General features: G+C 61.9%; 1 protein-coding gene and 1 long non-coding RNA gene across 3 annotated transcripts; one reads left to right on the forward strand and one right to left on the reverse strand.

Moving 5' to 3' along the window:
• The first annotated feature begins 355 nt into the window (after positions 1–355).
• Positions 356–19745, forward strand: GGA1 (golgi associated, gamma adaptin ear containing, ARF binding protein 1). 2 transcript variants are annotated; one of them, XM_047065042.1, is made up of 17 exons: positions 356–463; positions 4152–4236; positions 5477–5552; positions 6964–7062; positions 8125–8248; positions 8668–8768; positions 9455–9535; positions 10405–10545; positions 10624–10705; positions 12184–12291; positions 13020–13172; positions 15991–16055; positions 16507–16673; positions 17081–17274; positions 18135–18304; positions 18540–18650; positions 18744–19745. In XM_047065042.1, exons 1-17 carry the CDS (start codon positions 421–423, stop codon positions 18852–18854), a joined length of 1911 nt encoding a protein of 636 aa, XP_046920998.1. In that variant the 5' UTR covers positions 356–420; the 3' UTR covers positions 18855–19745. The 2 variants fall into 2 exon arrangements, with proteins under 2 accessions (XP_046920998.1, XP_046920999.1); XM_047065043.1 differs by lacking the exon at positions 356–463 and adding an exon at positions 2985–3003.
• LOC124501084 (uncharacterized) lies at positions 13035–14834 on the reverse strand. The gene is made up of 2 exons (XR_006959698.1): positions 14424–14834; positions 13035–13824 (listed from the first exon to the last, which is right to left on the reverse strand). It is a non-coding gene; the product is annotated as an uncharacterized LOC124501084 (long non-coding RNA).
• Positions 19746–21380: the final 1635 nt, after the last annotated feature.

Here is a 21380-nt window from a genome sequence, read left to right on the forward strand (position 1 = left end):
AGTGAGGGTTCCGGAAGTGACCTCAGAGCCCCTCAGAAACATGGCCGCAGAGCATTCTTCCGGAAGCCGTCACGGGCATCTTCGTGACGCAGAACGAGTTAGAGCGTCCCGTGGGGTTACCATGGTGCAGCTCTCAGCCCCCATTCTCTCCGCTTCCTCTCCCGCCTGAGCGCCGGGAACGGGAAGGCGGGCGTCGGGTCCTGCCCGCGACGTAGACACCACCGGGGGGGAGGGGTTGGGAGAGCAGGTGACGCTCTAGGCGAGCTCGTACGAGTCTCTATGGTGCCGAGCGCTCCTGTGCGCCGCTCCCGCGAGTCCGGGCGGACGTTGCCCCTTTAATCGGCGGAGGGCGGTGCCGAGGAGGTCCCGCGAGAGCGGCGGGGGGCGGGGGGCGGTGCCGAGGCTGGGGGCCTGTGGCGGATGGAGCCCGCGATGGAGCCGGAGACTCTGGAGGCGCGAATCAGTGAGTGTCCGGGAGGGGCGCGGGCCGGACCGGAACCGGAACCGGGGGCACGAGGCGGGCCCCTTCCCGGCGGGGGCGGGGTACGCGGCGCCCCCTCCCCACGCTCCGCCTCCGGCCCAGGAGAGGCGGCGCCCCGAGCCGGTCCCTCCGACCCTGGGGCGAAGGAAGACCCCCGGCAGCTGCGGGGACCGTCGCTGGGAGCGGGCGCCGCCCACCTATCCGATCCTCGGGCCGGGACCCTCGGGGAGCAGTGAGCTGCGCCCGGCTCTGTCCGTAGAACCCCCAGGACGAAGACCGTAGTCCCCAAAGCCCCGAGGCCCACACTTCTCCCCTGAAGAGCGGGCCCTCCGAGCCATTCTCTTGGGCCCGGGAGGGAGCAAGCCAGCGGCCCCCAAGGCTGCAACTCAGACCCGGGCGGGAGGGCTCCTACTCTCCGCGGGCCCCAGATCGTCCACTCTGGCTCTGCATGGCGTGATTCCCTCCTAGCCGTTCCTTGAGTCTGCAGCTCCTCTCAGATTTGCTCGTTTCCTCGCCCAGGAGGGGAGGACTCACTGGCCCATCTGATCCTCCAAGCTCTGGCCGTACAACGAGAAACCTTCAAACCCTATAGGCTGGACAGGGTCCCGTTTGAGACTCCAGAAGTAGTATCAAGCTCTGTATCACTAGCCTCGGCCCAGCCCCTCAGATTCTGTACCTCCACCCAAGACTCTTCTCAGCTCTTGCTGACCTTCCTCCAGAGGCCCCTGAACCCCTTTCTCTGTGGCTTCTCAGGCGCGGGTTCCTATTACTCAGGCTTCTGAATCTCCATAACCACCTGACCTCCCTATCCCACACTGCTGATGGAGCTCCTCGGCTCTCACAGCTTTCCTACTGGACTCTCTCTCCCTAGGCTAGTGACCGCTCCCTCCCAAGTCTTTCCTCTCCTTGGGCTGCGTCTCTGCCAGGGCCTCAGGGAGACCTCGGTCTGCCTTCAGCTCAGCCCCTTGGCCCCCAGCGCACCAGGGAGCTGCACAGGGTGGTTTGGGGTCATGGCCAGCCCTTTTTGAGCCAGTCTCGAGCAGAATTGAACTCTGAGGTTGGCCCCAGAACAACAACATTTCCAGGCGTGTTTCAGAGCCCCGTCTGGCCAGTGGAGGGGGAGGGCATGGAGAGGAGGCACTCAAAGGCCATGGAGACTGTTCCAGAATGCCCAGGTGTCAGCAGCAACTTGGGAGGACGGGCAGGGCCCTGGCTGACAGATCCGACATATCTCAGGACTTGAGGGTGATGCAGAACTGTCTCGTGTTTAGCAAAGAACGGGATTTTCCGAGAGTCCAGAGGGAGTCCGATCTGAGAAACAGGAGCCAGGACCCCTGGGTTTGGCCGTAGGGCTGGACTCTAATAGACTGAGGCCAAGATTGTTTTCTCTTTTTCTTCCCCTTTCTGCACTAGCAAAATCGTAAGCTCTTCCCTTGCAGTGGTTGGAGGTAAAGAGTAGCTTCTTGTAGGTAAACGACGATATTGTCACCGCTGTGTAGTGACAGGGGACAGTCATGCTCTATTGTGAAACACTTCCCCCTTGCCCTCCCTGGGTGTTCTCCCTTACTGCCTGCTGGGGATTTGGGGCTCAGGCCAGCGAGGTTGGTCAGCTCTCCTTGGACCCAGCGGCTCTTACTCGGAGCCAGATGCAAGGGAGAAAGCTGATGTCTCATGATGCCACCGCTTTTTCCTCACTGGCTTCTGACTCAGGACAGTTTCTAGAACTAGCTTCTCTGTCCTCACTCAGACTCATGTGTCTGACATTTTTAAAAGACTTCCTGTTTTAGGGTCCCCCAGGCAGATGTCATTGAGAGGGCCAGCTCTAACCCCATTCTATCTTTCTAACTTCAGACTGGTGTTCCCCAGCCTCTGGCCATGTTGGGGGGGGGGGGCCGGGAGACAGAGTAGACAGCCACACTTGCCCTTGGTGGGGGGGTGATGGTTATTCCTGGGTGGTCAACAGGGGCTTTCATTTCTCTGAGGGACTAGAGGGCTTTGCAAGGCTCCTGGAACAGAGGTTTCTATCCAGAGAGAAAATGCTTCATTCACATCTCTGCTCAGCTGTACCTCCTCTGAGAGCTCTCCCAGAGAGAGAAGCGCCCCCCCCCCAAAACACTTTCTATACCTTCTCCTTGCTTTGAGTTTCTTTATACTTCACAAGAGTATACAGCGTTATGTGTTTGTTTATCTGAGTAGTTGGTGTTTCTCTTGCTGGGCTGCCAGCTCCAGGAGGGCAGGGATCTTGCCTTGTTCACTCCTGTGGCCCCAGCACTCAAAATATTTATGAATAAATACGAAGTGAATAAATACTGCCAGGCGCCGGGATCCCAGAACTCGACCTCCCACCACAGCATAGGACCCAAGCGGGCAGGCACCACATGTTGGGTCCCAGCCTCCTTCTGGCCACAGATCCTTCTCTGTCCCACCTCCTAGGCTGTGTTTCCGCCACACCCCCTGCTCAGTATCAGGCTTGAGGCAGAACAGGCCAGAGAGGGTGAAGCTTAGAGACCGGCTCCGGGGAGGTAGGTGGTGGAGATCCAGCTCTCACCTTGCGTAAAGTATTTTGTCATCTAAATCGGTCCACCTTTCGCTCCAGCTTTACAGATGGGGAGACAGAGGTTCAGGGAAGTTACGTGACTTAACGTGATTGTTTTTTAACCGGCATTGGGTGTCAGGGAGGTGACTGGGCTTGTGTGTCGCCCCCTCCTGTCGAGCTGTTTGCCCCTTCCCGGCCACTACCCACCCCTGGACTCAGACTCCCCCACAACCTGTGCCGGCCGCTGAGCCCTCCTTCCTTCATTTGTTTGCCAAGGGGAAATGGGCGTGTGCACAAGAGGCTGGGATGCGGTGCGACAGCAGGCTTGGGCCCACGATGAAGGTCAGAGCTGGGGGACAAAGAAGAGAGAGCTGATCCAGCAGGGCCGCCCTGGGCAGGAGCCAGGGTTAGGGAAGACTTCGTGGAGGAGGTGATACCTGAGCCGCACTCCTTCCAAGGTCCTTCACGCTCTGCCCTGTGCTCAGTGATCCGCGTCTCTCCTCCTCACACACGGCCCCGTGCTGTTCCGAGGCATGCCATCCCCCCCAGCCTGGTTAGCTCCCGCTTGAGTGTTGCCTCTTCCGGGCAGCCTCCCTGGCCCCGAGCCCAACCCGAGTCCCCTGCTCGTGGCTCCTTTGCCTCCCTCTGTCACGCTGTGTTGCGAACCTAGCTTCCCTTGGCTCACTTCCCAGCCACATGGCTCCTTGAGAGCGAAACTGTGGCTCCCCCCCCCCCCTTAACCTCTGGATCTGAGTGTAAATTCCCTGAGAATTGTGGGAATAGTTTTCAGGAGCAGAACTAGAGGAGGTGCGGTCAGGTAGGCAGACAGACGTGCAGCTGCAGAGGCGGGGGCACTAGGGAGTAGGGGAACAGCCCCTGAGCACCATCTCTAAAAGTGGGGCTATTCAGGGAGAGGCTGCAAGGAAAAGCCCGTGGACGGGAGCTCATCTGTCCGTTGACGCCGCTGAAACATCATCCCTCAGGTCTTGAAGCTATTGGAGCAGGAGGTCAAGGGGACTCTTTTTGCCTGTTCGGTCATCCCCTCTATTCCCTATTGACCAACTGTCTTGCCAGAGAGGAAGTGGGAGAGGCAGGGACGCCTCCCCCAGGCCACGACGGTCCTCTCTCCTACAGACAGAGCCACAAACCCCCTGAACAAGGAGCTGAATTGGGCCAGCATCAACGGCTTCTGTGAACAGCTCAACGAGGACTTTGAGGGGTAGGTGGCCTCCTCTTTTGCTCACCTACGCAACAGAATCTGCCCCGCACCTGCTGCGCCCACGCCAGACCCTGGCCCCCGGGCAGAGACCTCAGTGGGTCAAGACTCCGCTTCCATTCCTAATGTGCTCACAAATGAACGATAGTAGTGGTCCTTCTGTACCACCGGTGGGCCACCCGCTAACCGAACCCATTTTACAGGTGAAGAAGCTGAGGCCCAGGGGACTCGGGTTCCCCACAAAGGAAACGGTAGTCCTGGCCTTAAGGCCACACCTCCCTGAGCCCCGGCCAAAGCTTTGTTGGGACGTGCTCCCCAGCTGGGGGGAAGCCAGTAGGCCCTTTGCTCCAGGAAGAACGAGAACCGCCTGCGTTAGAATTACTTGTCAAAAACGCCCCTTGGGGGGCTGTGCGCAGACGGGGGGACTAGACTGGCAGAGGGCTTGGGGTAGATTTGCTGGCAGGCTCCCCAGGTGGTGAAGTTTGAGGAGCGCGGCTTTCCCTCCACCGCACCGCCACCAGTGCGGGCGCTCCGCTCCGGGAGGCCACGCATACGGTGCGACACGTGTGATCCAGAGTGCAGCCGCCCGGGTGCGAATCCCGCCCCTCCGTTGGCTGGGTCAGCTGGGCAAGCCTCCGTCCCTTCTCCTGTCACGTGGGGGCGATAGTCCGGCCTGCTTTGGAGGGCCGGAATGAAGGTCGGGCACTGAGATGCACGTGAGGCACCTCATAAGCATCATAAGCACTCCGTGTTACATCATAAGCACTCCGTGTTAGCTGTCGCCGTCACCGGTGACAGGCCTCTTACGATCCAGCAGACGATGTCACTACCTTCACCGCGAAGGCGCTCTGATTTCTCCCAGCAGAACATCCTGTGCCCCCTCAAATTCCCAGGGAGCCGTGTCCGCCCTTCCTTCATGGCACATTGTCATGTTGTGCTCCCAGACGGGACCCTTGAGAAGGCCGTGGTCCCCTCTCCCGCTCACAGTTCTCGGTAACGCCAGGAGAGGGACTGAGCTCATACCTTTTGAGGGTCCCTGGCCCCTACTCCCAGTCTGCCCCTGCCCTGTCCTGCTACAGCCTCCAGGCCTCTCCAGTCGGAGAAGGGGCAGGGCCTTTGCATCTACCCCACCGAAGCCACCAAGGGCTGTGCTCCCAGCAGGGGGGTGTGGCTGCCCTCCCCTGGGTTGCCTCGGGCTCCAGGGCTCCAGCCATTTGGGCTTTGTGCTGTTCCTCTCGCCCAGGCCCCCGCTTGCCACCCGGCTGTTGGCTCACAAGATCCAGTCACCGCAGGAGTGGGAAGCGATCCAGGCGCTGACGGTGAGAAGGGGAGAAAGGGTGTGCCGGCTGTCCCCAGACCACGTGGGTGGCCCCCCAGGGAGGCCAAGACTGAGGTTTTTGGTTTGTTTGTTTTGTTTTGTTTTGTTTTTAGAGAGTGCTTGAGCAGGGGAGAGCGGGGAGAGTGCGGAGAGAGGGAGAGAATCTTAAGCACTTAAGCGGAGCGTGGAGCCCGACACAGGGCTCGGTCCCACAACCCTGGGATCGTGACCTGAGCTGAAGTCAAGAATTGGACACTCTTGACTGAGCCAGCCAGGCGCCCCCACATCAGGCTCTTCTTTAGAGCCCAAGGGAAGGGTGCCAAAATGGCCTAGATTGGGGGTCTGGGCTGGCCCCTAGGGGCTCACAGCCTCCCACCCCAGCCCTGCACAGTTAGGCCTTGCGTGGGGAAGAAGCCCCTTAGGATCATCTGGCCCACGGGTTCCCTGCTCCAGCTCTGCGTCAGATCGCTGGGAGGCCAGTTAACCTACTGAATGAGGGCCCCCCCCCCCAGGCCTGCTGAATCTGAGTTCCTTTGGCATCTGCACCCAGGAATCTGCATGCCTGTAAAGCTCCCCAGGTGCCTTGTAGAGTTAACTCAGCCCATCACTGATCTCCAGCCCCAGGACAGTGCCGTCCTCCCCAAAGGCGGTTCAAGGGCTGACGCTGGACTCAGGCCAGAGTTTTTGAAGCTAGGTCAGCAGAAGGGGGGCGGGGGGAGGGTGCGCTGTCTGTGGCCCCCAGGCACGGGCCACATAGCAGCTCACCATAAAGCAAGGCTGAACTCAGAGGGTAAACGTTTTTCTTTTAGTGGTTATGTATTTGTTTTAACAAGATAGGGTTGTTGTTTTTGTTTTTTGTTTTCTCGACTATGGGCTAGTCCTACGATTCCACGAATATGTACTGTAAGGCAAGGTAAATGGTGCCTGTTGAAGTTTAAAAAACTACCAAAGGGGCACCTGGGTGGCTCAGTCATTCGGGCGGCTGACTTGGCTCAGGTCATGATCTCACGGTCCGTGAGTTCTAGCCCCGCGTCGGGCTCTGTGCTGACAGCTCAGAGACTGGAGCCTTCTTCACGTTCTGTGTCTCCCTCTCTAGCCCTCCCCCATTTGCGCTCTGTCTCCCTCTGTCTTTCAAAAATGAATTAATGTTAAAAAACAATTTTTTTTTTTTTAACTACCAAAGAAAAATAATAGGAAAATCATTCACAAGTGGTGCTCAGATGTGGCCAGGCTGTGGAGGGGCCCCCTCGATGCTGCTGTCACCGGCCCTCGAGGGCACCTGCCCCGCCTCGTGTCCTCAGGAGTCATTCTCTCCCTCCGAATGCCCATCCCTGGGCTTCCATGCCCTGGTCATGGTTTGGGGGGGGGGGGGCTGCCTCCTCTGACCCTCCCTGGGGTTCCCCCCCACCCAGGTACTGGAAACGTGCATGAAGAGCTGCGGCAAGAGGTTCCACGATGAGGTGGGCAAGTTCCGCTTCCTCAACGAGCTCATCAAGGTCGTGTCTCCCAAGGTGGGTGCTCCCTGAGCTCAGGCCTGCGCCATCAATGGGGGCGCATTGAGCAAGAAGGACCCCCTGTGGGAGGCAACTGACTGCCCTCATCCTGGGGGCTCCCACTGGGGTTCCCACTTCTGCTCAGTTGGAACTCTGCCTGGCATAAACACAGACCCTTGAGTCCGGGACAGCGGGGTGTCCAGAAGGAGGGCTACCAGGCCACCCGGTGGCTGGTGGCTGTGGAGCCACTCTTGGGGCCGCTCAGGCTTAGTGAGGAATGACCGTAGGACATAACGCGCAGCTGCTGGGCCAGCTTCCCCAGCACGGCCACTCTGCCCGTGACCTCTCCCCACCTGGGTCTCCACTGGAGGGTCTCCCTGTCCCCACCCCTCAAGAGTGGCCTCCTTGAGGCCTTGGATGCTGAGGACCCAAATCTGAGTGGCGGAGCCTGCTGTTGGACTTGGCCCGTTTGGGGCGGGGCGTCCTCCCTTAGGGCATGCACATATTCGATGCCCCTTGGGTGAGATCCCACCCCCTATGCTCTTCCTTGTCACACCCCTCTCCTGACCAGAGCAGCTGAGCGTCCCAGCTGGCCCCCCATTCTCTTCCCAGGAGGCGACTAGTGTGAGATCCAGTTCCCTCAGCCTAGTTTGCTGCTGAGAGAGACTGTGCGTGGGGCCCAGGGCTGAGCTCGGTTCCACACCTGCCCCTTCCCTGGCCAGCCCCAAGCCAGGTGGCTCCTTCCTGAGGTCACAGAGTTAAGCCATAGCGGACTGGCCGGAGGCAGGTGCTGGGCTCTGCGCCTTACCTGTGTCAGCCCTGCATCCTTACCGTGATGCCACCGCCGACATCCCCACCTGACAGGTGGGGAAACAGACACTCAGGGCTGGCCCGGCTAGTGCGCGGCAGAGCTGGGAGGTGAGCTCAGTCCGCCAGGCTGGTTGGGTGGGACGGAAGGGCCCCGCAGGCCGAGGCTCCCAAGGGACTCCTGGGGAGGCAGCCAGGTTGCGGCTGGGGTTGGGGCGACAGGTTTTGGGGCCGGACGACGGCAAAGGCCTGCCCTCCCCTCGGTCTCTGAAGTACCTGGGCTCTCGGACATCAGAGAAGGTGAAGAACAAGATCTTGGAGCTCCTTTACAGCTGGACAGTCGGCCTGCCCGAGGAGGTGAAGATTGCAGAGGCCTACCAGATGCTGAAGAAGCAGGGTGAGGCACCAGAGGGGGGGCTGTGACCAGCGCCCCCTTCCCTCCTCCCCAAGCTGGGGCTCCGGCAGCTTCTGGCGGCAAGGTCATGGCTCTGCCCTTTAACTTCTCAACAACATAGAGCTATGGGGCCTTTTTATGACTCTGTCTGAAGCTAGGTTGGGTGGAGAGAAGGAGAGTGTGGGTCAAACTTCCCCTCAGAGAGTGGCCCCCATGGAGTGGCCTCAAAATGTGGGTGCCTAAATGCCACCACGCAGTTTGACATTGTAGTTCAGGAGCCGATCGTGACCCACTGGAGTCCAGAGCCAGCATGCAGGAGAGACTGTCCTCCACCCTCCATTCTACCCTGCCCCCCCCCCCAGTTCCATTCACACTCTGGCCCTGGGCACGGTTGACGGCCTTCCCACCACCGTCTACTCCAGGGATCGTGAAGTCAGACCCCAAGCTTCCAGATGATGCTGCCTTTCCCCTTCCTCCTCCACGACCCAAGAATGTGATCTTTGAAGATGAGGAGAAGTCTAAGGTGAGCTTCCAGGGAGGGGGAGATGAGGACCTTTAGGCCCACTTGGCCATGAATTCTAGGCCCGGCCACGAATTCCAGGCCCTGCCCTGAAGCAGAGGCTCGTGCTGAGCACAGTCATGCAGCGGGTGACAGGCACAGTTTATCCAGCACTTGTGTGTGCTGAGTACCTCCCGTCCAGTGCCCCTGCATTTAATAAACACAAGAGCGTGTCTGGTGTCCCTGGGATTGGTCTGAGGGCATTTTATAGGCTGGGCAGGAGTTCGTGTATTTTTGTCTTTGACCTTTTCAATGATAATTTTATTAACTCCGTGTTAAAGAAATCATGTGCTCACGGGCAAGAAATTAAACAGCCCAGAGGAGGTAAGATAAAAAGTAAAAGCTCCTATCCACCTAGTCCCAACCCCCAGAGGGCTCGTGCCGTAGAGTTTCTGGCACATCCTTTGGGAAAGATTCCCTCACGATGGTACTCCCACATCTGGTGCCATCCATCAAGAACTTCTTTGGGGAGCACTCGCGTGCAATGCCTCGGTTGTCCTGACGGCCACCCCATCAGGTGTCGGTGGAGGCTCACTGTTTCATGGAGAGCTTAATAAGTGCCTTATGTCCCTCGGCCAGGAAGTGGGGAACCGGCACATGACCCCGGGCCCGGTACTGGGGTCACTGTCATGCCCCCCGTGTCCCTGCAGATGCTGGCCCGCTTGCTGAAGAGCTCCCACCCCGAGGACCTCCGAGCAGCCAACAAACTCATCAAGGAGATGGTTCAGGAGGTGATCGCCAAGCCCGCGGTGCAGGGAGGAGGCAGAGTGGGGACTGGAGCGGGGCCGCCGAGGCGGGGTTGTGTGTACGCCTACGGGAACCCTGCGGCGACCCAGCCAGAGGGCTGTCACAGCCAAGAAGGAGCTGACAGATTGGGGAAGCCCAGGGGACAGAGCCAGGACCGGTGTAGGGGGGAGAATGTCCCAGCAGCTGAGCTGACCTGCTCAGGTTGGGCTTCTGCGAGGCTGACTGCCTCTTCTGTGATAAGGAAATAGAAATCAGGCCTTGCTAAGTGAAACGTACGCATATGTGCTTACTTATCATAAAGAGGGAACGCCGCACACTTAATATCCAAGCAAGTACGCGTATGTCGTGGGTACGGGCTGAAACTTTTTTATTTGATGAGGGTAGGCCATCAAAGCTTCAGTCTAGAGACCTACAGGGGGGAAGTCCTAGGCGGTGTTCTGAAGGGCAAGCTGCGTGTCCTCATAGCACAGGGAAAGTCAAGGGTGGCCCCTTTCGAGGAGGGTGATTGTGTCCAATGGCGCAGCGCAAGCCCACCTCTCGTCCCGCGAGGGAGGGACGTGCATGGTAAGCCCAGGGGCACGGGACGGTGGGGTCACTGGAGATGGTGTCTGAGGGCCCCGGAGATTCTGACAGGCCCGTGCAGAGGCCTGGGACCTGAGGGCGTCGGCAGGAGGAGAGGACGTGAGCGCAGGGTCGGCAGAGGGCTTCTTGGACTGGAATGCCCTGGCCTGGGCACGAGCGCCTCGTGGCAGGGTGTGATCTCACACTGAGCCAGGAGACTCTGGAGTGCTGTAGGCAGTGCCTGGCTGAGAGCAGACATGAGCTGGGCTTTCTGGGGCTGATGCCTCCCTAGGACCAGAAGCGGATGGAGAAGATCTCAAAGCGGGTGAGTGCCATCGAGGAGGTGAACAACAACGTGAAGCTACTGACGGAGATGGTGATGAGCCACAGCCAGGGCGGCGCCTCTGCCCGCAGCAGTGAGGACCTCATGAAGGTACGCCTGCCTCTGCCGCCCAGCCCCCACCCTCTCCGGGTCCCCGCCGGCTTGACCCACCCGCCCTCCTGTCCCCAGGAGCTGTACCAGCGCTGTGAGCGGATGCGGCCCACGCTCTTCCGACTGGCGAGTGACACAGAAGACAATGATGAGGCCCTAGGTGAGCGCTGGGCGGTCAGCCCTGTCCCTCCGACCCCTCCCCTGCTCCCTTCCCAGGACTTGCTAATTATCTGCAGTTGGCAGGACCCACCACCAGGGGGCCCCCCCTCCTCCAGCCCTGACCTTGGGTTTCTCCACTTCGAGGAAGCGGAGAGCAGGGGCTGATACGGTCATAAGACCCTACGGGCCAAACCTCTACTCAAGCCCACGAGCTGAACAAGCTGAAAGGGGAAGAATTGTCCCCATTTCACAGCTGGGGCTCTGGGAGGGAAGGGACTTGCCCAGATCACAGAGCATAACAGTGGCCGAGCCAGGGTGGACCAGGGACTCTCTCCGGACACTGCCTCCCTCCCTGCTAAGGGCTAGAAACTGAGGGCAAATCCCACAGGCCTCAACGGTTCCAGCGCGGGGCCCCATGACTCTGTCACAGCCACATATCGGGTTGTCATCCTTATTCTCTGCTACCATGTCAGCCAGTCTCTGGGGCAGCAGTCTGGGAACCATATTAGCCCTTGATTCGGTGGGAGTTCACTGAGTGCCTCCCAGGTGCCAGGCACCTGGTCCTTGCCCAGGAGACTTACTGCCCAGACTCCTCTAAGTCTTGGCCCCTAAAGGGATAATATTGGTAAGGGCCTAGTTTATGCCAGGCACTATTGAAGGCCCTGGGGGCACGGCAGTGATTAAAATCAACAAACGCCAGGGGCGTCTGGCTGGCTCAGTCAGTAGAGCATGCAACTCTTGGTCTCGGGGTTGTAAGTTCGAGCCCCGCGGTGGGTGTAGAGATTACTTTAAAATCTTTTATTTTATTTTATTTTATTTTTTTTTTTATTTTTTTTTCAACGTTTATTTATTTTTGGGACAGAGAGAGACAGAGCATGAACGGGGGAGGGGCAGAGAGAGAGGGAGACACAGAATCGGAAACAGGCTCCAGGCTCTGAGCCATCAGCCCAGAGCCCGACGCGGGGCTCGAACTCACGGACCGTGAGATCGTGACCTGGCTGAAGTCGGACGCTCAACCGACTGCGCCACCCAGGCGCCCCTAAAATCTTTTAAACAAAAATCGGCAAAAACCATATTCTCCATGGAGCTTGTAGCCTAACGAGAGGAGAGAGGCAGCAGGCAGTGACCGTTTGTCAGTTGGTGGTCAGTGACGTGGAGAACAGCCGGCAGGGAGGGGACTGGGGAGTGGGGGTGAGGAAAGGCCTCCAAAGACCCCAAGGCAGGAAGGAACGAAGCCACGCAGAGATGCGAGGGGCGTCCGCACGGCAGAACCAGTGTGGAGGCTGAGGCCAGAGCATGCCGCCGTGTTCGGGGTGGTGGGGACGGTGGACGAGGACGGGCAGTAGAGGGTCTGAGTGAGTCGAGCAGATGGGACGCCCCCAGCCCCTCGCCAGGGCTGCAGTAGACGCAGGGACCTCCTCTCCCCCCAGAGGTCCCCGTGTTCCCTCAGCCTAGTGTCTCCCCTCCTGCCCCTTCCAGCCGAGATCCTGCAGGCCAACGACAACCTCACCCAGGTCATCAACCTGTACAAGCAGCTGGTGAGGGGCGAGGAGGTCAACGGTGACGCCGCAGTGGGCTCCATTCCGGGTGAGGAGACAGCTGGGGGCGGGGGGGGGGGGGCCGCCAGGCGGGAGTGGCACAGAGCCCAGGGCGGAGCACTGGCTCCAGAGCTGGGGGCTGGGAGTGCCAGGGTGACCCTGGCCTCTTAAGATGAGGAAGGCCCCCGGGGACAGAGCTTGGGGGGAGTCTCTGCCAGGGCTGCAGCTGTGGGGGGAGGAAGTGAACATGGGGCAGAGGGGGAGGGAGGCAGGGTTTGGCAAGGACGAGTAGAAGAAGGAAGGCCTTTCTTTCACTTGATAAATCTGGCACCTGTTGTGCGGGGCTGGATGGCACCCTCCGTGCTTGGTTTCCTTACCACGAGGTGCGAGGGAGGGGTTGACACCTAAACGTGGCAGGCTCGGCCCCAGTAAGGGTAAAGCGACAGCCCTGGGGACGCACAGAAAGGGTTCGAACGGGCCCAGTTGGGTTGCAGTGGGGGTGGACGCTACCACGGAAGCAGCCGCGTGTAAGTGAGGCTTCAAAGGATGGGAGGCAGTTCGCCAAGTGGAGAGAAGGAGCGAATAGGTTCTGGACAGAAGGAACTCCCTGTGCTAGAGAAAGGGCCTGGTGGCAGATTTCGGGGGCAGGGCAGCCTGGCCAAGGAGGGGGAAAGAAACAGGAGGGCTGTGAGCGGGGGTGAGGGGGGGCAGCAGGCTGGCCTCCAAGAGCCTGAGCGTCCTCCACGCAGGACGGGCCTGACTCTCCTTTCCTCCCAGGGAGCACCTCGGCCCTGCTGGACCTCTCAGGCCTGGATCTCCCTCCCGCGGGCACCACCTACCCAGTCATGCCCACCCGCCCCGGTGACCCGGCCAGCCCCGAGCAGCCTAGCACCTCCGTTTCCCTGCTCGACGATGAGCTCATGTCTCTGGGTGAGGAGGGGGCCGGGCCCAGAGGAGGGCGGGCTGGCTGCAGGCGGCGGGGGGGGGGGGGGCAGGGAATGGGGGGGGATGGGGGGGGACATGCCCGCAGCATGTGAGGCAGCCTGGATCCCACGAGTCCCGTGGAGGGTGTTGTGGGCGTTAGGCCCATTTCACAGCCCAGGAGGCTGAGGCTCAGGGAAGTTAAGGAGTTGTCACCAGATCTTCCAGTCAGAGGGTGAGACCGGCCAGCCTCTAAACCGACCTCTGCCAAGCCCGCCACACCTCGGCTCTGGTGGCCTGAGGGAAAGCCGGCGAGATGTCTCCGCGGCAGGTTAGAGCCTAGAATTGGGAGCCGCCCGGCAGACGGTTCCCCCCCCCACCCCCACTTGAGAGGGAGAGGGGCAAAGAGGGAGAGGCCAGGCCCCGTAGCTCCAGAAGCTCCAGGGAAGCCGGTGCCAGAGCACCAGGCGCCCCGCGCCTCCAGCCGGTCCCGGACTACAGGTTCCAGAGCCACAGGGAACCAGGCGCACGCCTGGGGAGGACGCAGGGGGCACCCAGCCGGCCAGGCAGTTCTCAGGATTCCAGCTTCCGGCACAGCCCCCTCTGAGAGCTTGAAGCGGGAGGACGCGGTGACAGCCTCTTCACAAGGGCCCTGAAGTTACTTAAAAAAAAAGAGAGAGAGAGAGAGGTTGAGGTCTGTCAAAAGAATCTCGAAAGTTACGTTGGGGAACTGACTTGGAAGCCAGGAGTCAGGCCGTGAGCCAGTTCTGAGGTAAAAACCAGACCCGACGGACCAGAAGCGTCGGTGCTCCCGCATGCCGGGCGAGCGGCTTCCCTCACCCCTGCTGCCGCACCGTCTGAACGCAGACCACCCTCCTCCCACCACGGGAGTGGGTGCCACCAGCGTCCCCGCTTTCCAGACGCGAAAGGACGGCTCCCAAGGCCTTAGGAAGGCTAGGTGACATGCCCAAAGGGGGGCACGCGAGTCAGGACGAAGCACTCGGTTTCTGACGCCTTCCTCTGAGCCTCTTTGCTGCTCTGACTCCACTCGGCGGCCAGGAAAGGGACATAAGGACCAGGAGCGCATCGTGAGGGATGAGGGGACGGCAGAGCAGGACGAGCTCCCCTCTGGGCCCCGCGGCTGGCGCCCTCTCCAAGGGGGTCTGCCCACAGCGTGTCCGTGGGCCCGCGTACGCATCCCATCCGCCTGCCCCCTTTCCGTTCCGAGCTGGGGGTGCCTCAGGGAGAGGGAGGCCTGACCTGTCTTACAGAGAGGGAAGGATGGTCTGGTGACAGAGCGCACGCGGGCTCATCTTCCCCAGCAGAGCCGGGACCGGGCAGCAGCTGCCCGACTGGGCCCGGCCCCCAGCGAGCGGCTGCCGCAAAGCCACCTTCTCACGAGAAGCAAGGTGTGCTTCGTACTTCCTGTCCCCAAGTTGCTTCAGCAGAGCCCTGAGCCTCCGGCATCTGTTGGTTTCTACTCAAAGGGAAAGGAAATGTGGGAACAGGAACCAGAAGGGCCAGGGCAGCACCCGCCCAGCCTGGGGGAATAGAGGAAGCCCTGGGACCACAGGGTCGGGGGGGGCTCGTCCTAACCGGCTCTTTGTGGCAGGAAGGGCGAAGGGTGGGGGCGGGGCAGGCAGCGGGGACTTCCTGTCCGCCACTGTTGAGGCACTTCATCACATCGGCCTCCTTTATTAGCCAAGACGGTCCCCTCAAGTCTTACAGATGAGGCCCAGGGAGGTGGGCACCCGCCCGAGGTCACACGGCCAAGCGGCAGAGCTGTGTTCAGACTCCAGCAGCGAGGCCACGTTCTGTCCGGGGCCGGATGCTGCCACTTGCCGGCTGTGTGGCCTTGGGCAGGTTACTCACCGGCCTCAGTGTCCGCTTTGTCAGCCCCGAAAGAGGGATGACAGCCCCACGCGCACTCGTCAGGGTTGTTTGAGGATCGAGTGAGCCCCGCGTCTGAGGTGCCCGACGCTTCCGGGCGTGTGACAACAGTCACCGCTCGGTTGTCCCTGCTCTCGGAGAGGTGTGCCCAGAGGAAGAGGCCCGGCAATCAGAGCCTCCGGTGCCTGGCCGGTGCCTCTCAGCTCTTCAGGCTGCACCTCACCGATTCGGGACTCGCTGGCCACGGGCTAACTTGTCTTCTGTGGATAAAACCTATGGCGGACTTGGCCCAGGGCGTGCTTCGGGTCAGACCGGGTGGGTGACCCCCTGCCCTCTGCGAGTCGGCAGGCTAACGAGCGGAGCCATCCAGAGGGCCCACGGCTGTCCTTGGCGCCAGCCGGCCAGCCCTGTCGGCGCGGCCGGGGCAGATGGGGCCTTTAGAGCCTGCCCCCGTTCAGCCCTGCAGCCGTGTCCCCGGGGACGCGGCAGCCCAGCCCGGCCTGGCTGCTCGGAGTCTGGGGCGCCGCCTGCCCCCTGGCGCTCGGAGGCCGTGGCCACGTGGGGGCAGAATGCCGACCCCTGCCCGTGGACCCTCCCCCGGCGTCTCCCACTCCGTCCTCTCTTCCCGCCACCCCTGGGTCCCCGGCGCCGGCTGACCGCGAAGACAAAAGTCCCGCCGTCCGTAGTTGAGGTGGCTTCGGAGTGCAGGAGTGGAAGCATAAGTGGGCGTGGGGAATGGGCCTTCAGGATCTTTGGTTCCTGCTTCTGCTCTGCCGCCGGTTCCCTCTGAAAGTGGGTTTTCTCGTCTGAGCTAAGCCTCTTGGGGCGATACGGGGGGGAGGGCAGGAGCCACGGACCCCAGGCCAGCACGCAGCCCCCCAGCTCCCTTGCTTCGGAAGACCTCCAGCTCCTTTACGTCTGTCTTGCTTCCCTTCAGGCCTAAGCGATCCCACACCCCCTTCGGGCCCAGGCTCGGATGGTGCTGGATGGAATAGCTTCCAGGTAGGAGGGCCAGGAACCAGCACGACCCATCCTGAGGTAGGGTGGCTGGGACAGGCAGCCTGCAGCGGGCAGTGCAGAAAGAGGGCCCCGGGGCGGGGGTCCCCGGGGCTGCCACTCCTGTCCTGACCTGGGGGTCCCCGGGCAGGCATTCTCTCCCCAGCTCCACACGCTCTCCTTGCGAGTCAGCGTTGAGATGAGATGAGGTTCCCGTTCCTTTTCTCCTGGTGGTGACTTTAAGGTCCCTGGAACGTGCTGGTTTCTAGAGTAGACCCCGCAGACCAGGCCGGCCCATGAGACGGGCGCAGGCCAGCAGGAGTGTCGTCCCCTTCCTTGCTGCTGCTTCCCCAGATGTCACCCGCAGGGAGGGGCGGGGGCCTCAGGGCAGCGCCAGGCGACCCCGACCCCTCTTCGGCACCGCCCTACCCACCTGCGTGCTTTGTGTGCCCAACAGTCGTCTGATGGCGCAGAACCCCCCGCCCCGCCTCGGGTCCCCAGCGCGGACAGCCAGCCCCCGGCACCGACGTCTCTGCCGGCGAGCAGCGGTCTGGACGACCTGGACCTCCTGGGGAAGACCCTCCTGCAGCAGTCCCTGCCCCCGGAGTCCCAACAAGTGCGGTGGTGAGGGCACAGCCTGGCTGGGGTGGGGTGGGAGTGTCCCCCGCCCCCAACAGCATCCGCTTCCGGGCTCTCCCAGGCCCCGCGGCCAGAGGCCCGGTGCCCGCGTGCTCCCGTGGGCAGCCGTGGCTAACGGACCACCACGTGCCAAGCACTGCACTGGTCTTGAGGGAGGCAGCGGTGCCCGAGGCAGGTGCAGGGCCCATCCCGCGGAGCACAGAGCCGCGTCCCACCGGGCAGGGGCGGGGGACAGGAGCTGCCTGTTCCAAGGTGGGGAGACCAAGGCCAGAGAGACAGGGAGGCCTCTGAGCCGGCCACCGGGGACAGCCGGGAAGCCCGGCCTCTCCTGTGCCCCCGATCTCTCGGCCCCCGAAGATTCACCCCCCGCCAATGCCACGTCCCCCAACAAGGGAGAAGCAGCAGCCAGCCCCCCGGCTCACACTCCGGGACCTACAGAATAAAAGCAACTGCAGCTCCACCAGCTCCAGTGCCGCCGGCCTCCTCCACGCGGCGTCCCCCGAGCCCCCTGGGCCTCCGCAGCAGCCCACGACGACCGAGCTGTCGCTGGCCAACATCACTGTGCCCCTGGAGTCCATCAAACCCAGTGAGTGGGCCGGGGGTGCGAGCGGGTCGAGGCTGGGCCGGGTCAGCACGCCGCCCAGCAGCACCCCACCCCCACCCCCGTTGTCCCGTTGGGAGCGCGTGCCACCGCGTGACCCAGGGAGGAGCTCTGGGCAAGACCCTTGTCCTTCGCGGGCCCCCTGCTTCATCCTTCCCAGAGCGAGGGCAGCGTGCTCTGCACGGTCCAGGCCTCCACAGGCAAGACGACTCTTTACGCTGGCTGCCGGGTGCTCCCTCCCCAAGAAGGCAGGACCAGGACACAGAGGTCCCGGGTCTCTCCAAGGTCACGAAACCGAGCCAGGATAAGGATGTAGGCCTAAGTCCGAGCTTCTGCTGCCCAGGGGCAGCTGGGGACCACTCACAGCCCAGGTCAGACGGATGAAGACTGGCCGGTCGTCTCGGCCTTGTCCGTCTTGTGGGTGCACCTTGACCGAGGGCGTCACCCCTTCAGTGTCCCCAAGAAGTGGCCAATGGTGCCCCTCTCTTACCAGTAGGGAAGGCCCCGAACACCGGAGTGACTGTGCTAGAGTCACACGGTGAGAGCTTGACTCCAGCTCACCCATAGGCCTTCACTCCAGCACTCCAGGGCATAGTCCCACGGCCCTGGGGGATCCCCCGCCGTCACTCAGCCCGGGGCGTGCGTGTCTTGCCTCCACCGACACGGTAGAAGACCGCCCGCCCCGTCCGGGTGCCGGTCTGTACCAGTGGCCCCACTGCTTCCAGGGTAAAGGCGAGGACCTGAGTTTGTGGATTCGAGTGCCTGCTGGGAGCCGGCTGGACATGCTTGGGCTCAGGCCTGGAACCCCCCCCCCCCCCATCACCCTGTCCCCTTTCCCCTGCCAGGCAGCATCTTGCCAGTGACGGTGTATGACCAGCATGGCTTCCGGGTCCTCTTCCACTTTGCCCGCGACCCGCTGCCCGGACGCTCGGACGTGCTGGTGGTGGTGGTGTCCATGCTGAGCACCGCCCCCCAGCCCATTCGCAACATCGTTTTCCAGTCGGCTGTCCCCAAGGTGACAGGAGCGTGCCTCCTTCCTCTCAAGGCAGGGTGACCCGGGGCTGGACGGGGAGCCAGCCGGTGGGGGGCAGGGGGCAGGGGATGGACGGGAACCCAAGGACAGAGCCCCTGGCCCCCTAGAGGAGCTGGCACCTAGAGGAGCTGGCAGGGAGACTGGGCCTGGTCCCTCAGAGGGTGGGGACAAGAAGCTGGGGGCTCAGCTGGGCCCCGTCCCGCCCTGCTGTCCGCAGGTCATGAGAGTAAAGCTGCAGCCGCCCTCAGGCACGGAGCTGCCGGCGTTTAACCCCATCGTCCACCCCTCGGCTATCACCCAGGTCCTGCTTCTCGCCAACCCCCAGAAGGTGAGGGGCCCGGCTGTGACGACGCGCCGCTGTGGGGGTGGGGGCGGCCCCTTCTCTCGCTCTGACCCTCTGCGTTCACTGTCTCTGCCCCAGGAGAAGGTTCGCCTCCGCTACAAGCTTCTCTTCACCATGGGCGACCAGACCTACAACGAGATGGGGGATGTGGACCAGTTCCCCCCACCTGAGACCTGGGGAAGCCTCTAGAACAGGGAGGGGTGGGGGAGAGGAGGGGGGAACAGGACTGGCCATTGTCTGGCCTGCGGGGGGAAGGCCGTGGTGGCCTAGGACACCCTATGTTCCCACGGCGACATCCCTTGGGCCTGGTGCTTCTCCCCTCACCCCTGCGGCCCTCTCCTTACTCGTCTCCTCCCCTGCGCAGATGGACCCAGCCGAAGACTGGGCCTGGGTTTGCACTGCTGGGGACCTTGGCCACAGGGGAGAGCCTAGAGCAGGGAACGGCTGTCTGGCCCTGGAAGGACTTGGGGTCATGGGGGAGAAGCATGGCTGTCGGGCAGGGGCCAGGACCTCAGGCCCAGCCCTGACCCCAGCCTGGGGTGGGGTCATCCCCACCCGTCTCTTATGCCTTATGGGAAGGCCCAGCCATAACTTGGGGGCCATGCTGGAGCGGGAACCAGCTCAGGCCTCCTCCGTAGGAACCGGGTGACTGGCGGGGGGGGTGACGCCTGCACCCCCAGCTCTTTGCACTCTCTGCTGTGTGGTTTGACTCTCTTTGCTTTTCTTTCTCAGTGGCCCTGTGGTCACCATCTCAGGGGGCCCGGTTGGGGGAGCCCCACCCGTCCCCCACTCCTCGTGGGGCTTTCGCTCCACCCGCCTGCCCCCTTGGCATCAGGCTTCTTGCGGGGCTGTGGGGGCTGTGACTGCTGGCCCTCCGAAGGTCACGCCAGAGCCGGGTGGCCCCAGCTGGAGGCTCAGGGCCACTGGGGTTCCCGGTGCGTCCCCTTCAGTCCCTGGCCTCTGCCGGGGCCTCCTGTGGGCAGCTCACCTCTGCCCGTCCGTCTGTCTGTGGGCAGAGTGGGGTCCGCGTGTGAGTGAGAGCGGGAGTATTTATGGAAATAAAACGTCCTTTTTCCTGGACCAGCTGCTCTCCTGGCCCTTCTGAGGTGGAGGGTGATGGGGGGCCAGGAGTGGGAGGTCCCTGGGGCCGCCCTGTAGACCTCTCCGGCTCTGTCTGTGGCCATCAAGCTGTGGTTCCTGTCCTCACCACCCCCGAGCCCTTCACCGGAAGAGGTGGTGCTGAGTCACCAGAGAGCCGTCCCAGCTGGAAGTGAGCGGCCGGCCGCTCAGACCCGCCAGGAGCTCCAGCTGCTGCAGACGCTGGCTGGGAGGCCCCCGGTTGCTCACAACTTCCTCCTGCCGCTTCTCGGCCCTCCGCGCACAACCGTGGCGCAGCACCGCCCCGGAGGGCCTTGCCTCGGCTTCCCCAGAGACTGCTCCCAGGAAGCAGGGTGCTAATTGCAGCTGGTTTCTAGAGAGGCCCCGGGGATGCTGCGCTGGGCCCCCCGCCAACCCCAGCTGCAGCACACTTACCCCTGGTGTGAGCGGAGTTTAGGCCCCGGTCCAGGCGCAGGGGGGAATGGCGTGGCCACCGCGGAGCAGAGCAAGGGGGAGTTAGCCCCGGGGATTGCCGCGTGATGTGGAGCCGGCCCCACATGCTGCTCTGCAGGAGAGGGTTCCCGTTTCGAAAAGTCTGGGCAAGGCTGCCTGTCGTTTGTCCTCCCTAGCAGATGATGGGAAGGCCTGCATTTAACAAGCTGGTTTCACTTTGCCCAACCTTGTCTTTCCCGGGCTGAACCCCTTGCCCATGGATACCATCGGGACGCGCTGGAGAACAGCCTGGGCACTTTTATCCATTGAGCAAATGAGGCATGTTTCTCTGTGCCAGGCCTCACTGGACGCACAGGGTGAGAGCTTCCCATCGGCGCAGATCCCTATGGAGTGTCCCCCCCCCCCCGCCCGATACACACACACACACACACACACACACACACACACACACACACACACAGCCCTCCTGCAGCAAGGCTTCCAGACGCCCTGACCCTCCGCCCCCCCACCCCCACCCCAGCCACACGGCCTGGTTCCTGATCCTTCCCCACCAGGCCAGACTCTGCGCGGACAATTGTGAGGTCTCTGAACGACAGCGTCTAGTAGGAAGGTTCTTCTAAATGAAACAAAACTTTACTCCCTGTAATGCTGCCCTGGCGTCCCAGGGGCACCACCTGGAGTACCGTCTCTTACCAGCTGTGGAAGGGCTGCTGGTTGGGGTGGGAATGTGTGCAGCTTCGAGCTGGGAGTCTGGGCCTGCTCTCAGCGGGGTCCCTGGCTTGCTGTGTGATTTTTGAGCAAGGTGCTTCCATTTCTGGCCTTTGGGTTCCTTTTTTTTTTTTTTTTTTAACAGAATTTTTAAAATTTATTTCTTTTTCAAGAGAGAGAGTGCAAGCTGGGAAGGGTCAGAGAGAGAGAGAGAGAAAGGGAGAGAGAATCCCAAGCAGGCTCCGTGCTGTCAGCACAGAGCCCGATGTGGGGCTCAAACCCATGAACCCTGAGATCGTGCCCCGAGCTGAAACCAAGAGCCAGACGCTCAAACAGCGGAGCCACCCAGGCGCCCCCTTTAGGTTCCTTTGTGATAGTGGGGAGGGGCCCAGTGAACTGCAAGGCCCTGCTGAGGTCTTCTGGAGCATCCTTGAGCAAAGGGGTCCCCAGGCTCTT

The sequence above is a fragment of the Lynx rufus genome, unplaced genomic scaffold (genome assembly GCF_022079265.1).
Source record: "Lynx rufus isolate CCGP_SWC_20201006 ecotype Redwood Valley unplaced genomic scaffold, mLynRuf1.p SCAF_7, whole genome shotgun sequence".
Lineage (NCBI taxonomy): Eukaryota > Metazoa > Chordata > Mammalia > Carnivora > Felidae > Lynx > Lynx rufus.

Excerpts from the sequence above, each read along its gene's own strand:
- GGA1 (XM_047065042.1), top strand. The coding sequence starts at position 421 with ATGGAGCCCGCGATGGAGCCGGAGACTCTGGAGGCGCGAATCA. Across the intron at positions 16,674-17,080 it reads GAGTCCCAACAAGTGCGGTG|GGAGAAGCAGCAGCCAGCCC; the intron begins GTGAGGGCACAG and ends TCCCCCAACAAG. Across the intron at positions 18,651-18,743 it reads TTCTCGCCAACCCCCAGAAG|GAGAAGGTTCGCCTCCGCTA; the intron begins GTGAGGGGCCCG and ends TCTCTGCCCCAG.